The sequence below is a fragment of the Myotis brandtii genome, unplaced genomic scaffold, assembly GCF_000412655.1.
Source record: "Myotis brandtii unplaced genomic scaffold, ASM41265v1 scaffold312, whole genome shotgun sequence".
Lineage (NCBI taxonomy): Eukaryota > Metazoa > Chordata > Mammalia > Chiroptera > Vespertilionidae > Myotis > Myotis brandtii.
Window position 1 is genome coordinate 4,093,091 of NW_005361955.1, and position 2,335 is coordinate 4,095,425.

The window sequence follows — 2,335 nt, forward strand, 5'->3', positions numbered from 1 at the left end:
CCCGGAGCCTGGAGCCTGCGAGCACCTCATGCGCACCGACAGCGCTCCGCGCGATGAGCGCCATGGAGCACCGTGCATGCTCTGAGCACCTTGCGTTTCTTCCCCTTCGTTGTCCCACCCGCTGGCCTCCTAGGACAAGAGTGGAACCGCCCATTCAGGCCTAGGCTGGGTTCCTAAACCAAGCCTTGAAGTTCCACCATCTCTGACCTGCAAAGGCTTGAGCCAGGGTGTCTCATCTCTAATCGGAGCAGTGGGCTCTAGACCAGGCTTCTCCACCTGGAAAGTGCACACCAAGCACGCGCGGGTCTTGTTACACTGCAGTCAGTCCCCTGGTCCTGAGTTGGAGCTTCCGCATTTCTAACAAGCACCCAGGTGCTGCGGATGCTGCCCGTCCAGGGACCACACTTGGAGGGAAAAGGGAGTAATGAACTCTTGGTTTCTTCCCCATGCTCAGGGACTGTGAGCTCCCCGAGGGTGGGGGCACCTCCAGATCTTGTTCATCCTGGTGCCCACTGCTCTAAACACAGTGAGTCGGGGCAGTTAAGTGCTCCTGCCAGAAGCCAGGCAAATCTAAGTAGATCTCATGCTCCACTTACCTTCCTTGTGTGAAGTCATCTGACCACGCTGTGCCTCTATTTTCTGACCTGCCTTTCTTATGGGGTGAGAAATGCTTATAAGTGCTTATTATTTTGGAAGTGCTCAGTAAACATAGCACTTATTAATACTAGCATACAATGTGTAGTCACACACATACACTATTTGTGCACATTCTTGTTTAATGCTGGTCTCCCCATTCAATTGTAAGGATGATATACAGGGTGGGGCAAAAGTATGTTTACAGTTGTGAGTACATGAAACACAGAGTTTATTCTTGTATTCTTATTTATTACTAGAGGCCCGGTGCACAGTCTGGGAGCCCTCGGGGAATGTCCGACTGCCGGCTTAGGCTCACAGGAAGTGGGCCAAAGCCGGCAGTGGGACATCCTTAGTGCTGCTGTGGAGGTGGGAGAGGTTCCCACCACCACCATGCTCGACAGCCGTGAACCTGGCTTCTGGCTGAGCGGCACTCCCCCTGTGGGAGTGCACTGACCACCAGGGGTCAGCTCCTGCGTTGAGTGTCTGCCCCCTGGTGGTCAGTGCACATCATAGCGACTGGTTGTTCCGCCGTTCAGTTTATTTGCATATTTGCCTTTTATTATATAGGATTGTATTATTTTCCATACAAACAACTGTAAACCTACTTTTGCCTCACCCTGTACATTGTTTTGTTTATTATAATAGCCACAGAGCCTAGTACAAGACCTAGCATATTTACTGAGTAGGTGCTCAGTAAATATTTGTGGAAGAGCAAAAGAGGAAGGAGGGGAGGAAGGGAGAAAGAAGAAAGGGAAAAGAATGTCAGATTTTCAAGGGGCTACAAAGATAATCAGATCCACCTCCATCATTTCCCATCCCTGGAGAAGTCCAGCCAAGTGAGCTCTCACTAAGCCACCCACTGTGCTCTCCATTCCTCTGGGGCAGTGTCAGAGAGAGCTTCCCTGTCTTGCAGCATTTCCTATCCTTCTAGCTTACAACTGCTCAAGTCTCTTCCCATCTCTATCCCCCTAGAGGACCCTTCCTGCCATCATCTTCCCCTTTCAGGTCTCCTCCCTCCCCTGCCCCTCACTATCATATTTCTTGAAAGAGTAAGTTTACACGCTGCCAGCCCTATCTTCACCTCCCACTCATTTCTCAGCCCACAGCAATCTGGCACCCACCCCCACCACTCCTCTGAAAATGCTGTCTGTGAATCCCGGAAGCCCTTTTAATTTGGCAAAGCCTATAGTTCCTTGTACATCCCATCTTGCCTGACCTCTAGGTAGCATTCTGCACTGTTATTCCCTTCTTTCCTTCTTAAAATTTGCACTTGCATGATTTCCTTAACACTACCTGCTTCAGCTGCAGTTTCTTTCCCTGCTTCTCTGGTCTTCCTATCTCTCCTCTTAAATTTGGTCTCTCTCATGCCTTCAACCACCCAACTAAATGCTGGTGGCTCCCTAACCCCGTGGTCGGCAAACTGCGGCTCGAGAGCCACATGCGGCTCTTTGGCCCCTTGAGTGTGGCTCTTCCTAAGCCTTAGGAGTACCCTAATTAAGTTAATAACAATGTACCTACCTATATAGTTTAAGTTTAAAAAATTTGGCTCTCAAAAGAAATTTCAATCGTTGTACTGTTGATATTTGGCTCTGTTGACTAATGAGTTTGCCGACCACTGCCCTAACCTATATCCCCATGTGTTGTCCTGGATGTGTTCAAAAGCAAAGCTGCTGCAGTGTTAGGGTGAGAGTAAACAGAA

At 49.5% G+C, this 2,335-nt stretch overlaps 1 protein-coding gene across 1 annotated transcript in view; it reads right to left on the reverse strand.

Annotated features, from left to right (window-relative positions):
• SLC6A11 (solute carrier family 6 (neurotransmitter transporter), member 11) overlaps window positions 1–64 on the reverse strand; it is a 102,667-nt gene extending 102,603 nt beyond the window's left edge. Inside the window, exon 1 of the mRNA XM_005870132.2 lies at window positions 37–64. Within this exon, the coding sequence (XP_005870194.1) occupies window positions 37–64 (28 nt within the window). The remainder of the gene's footprint in view (window positions 1–36) is intronic.
• Window positions 65–2,335: the final 2,271 nt, after the last annotated feature.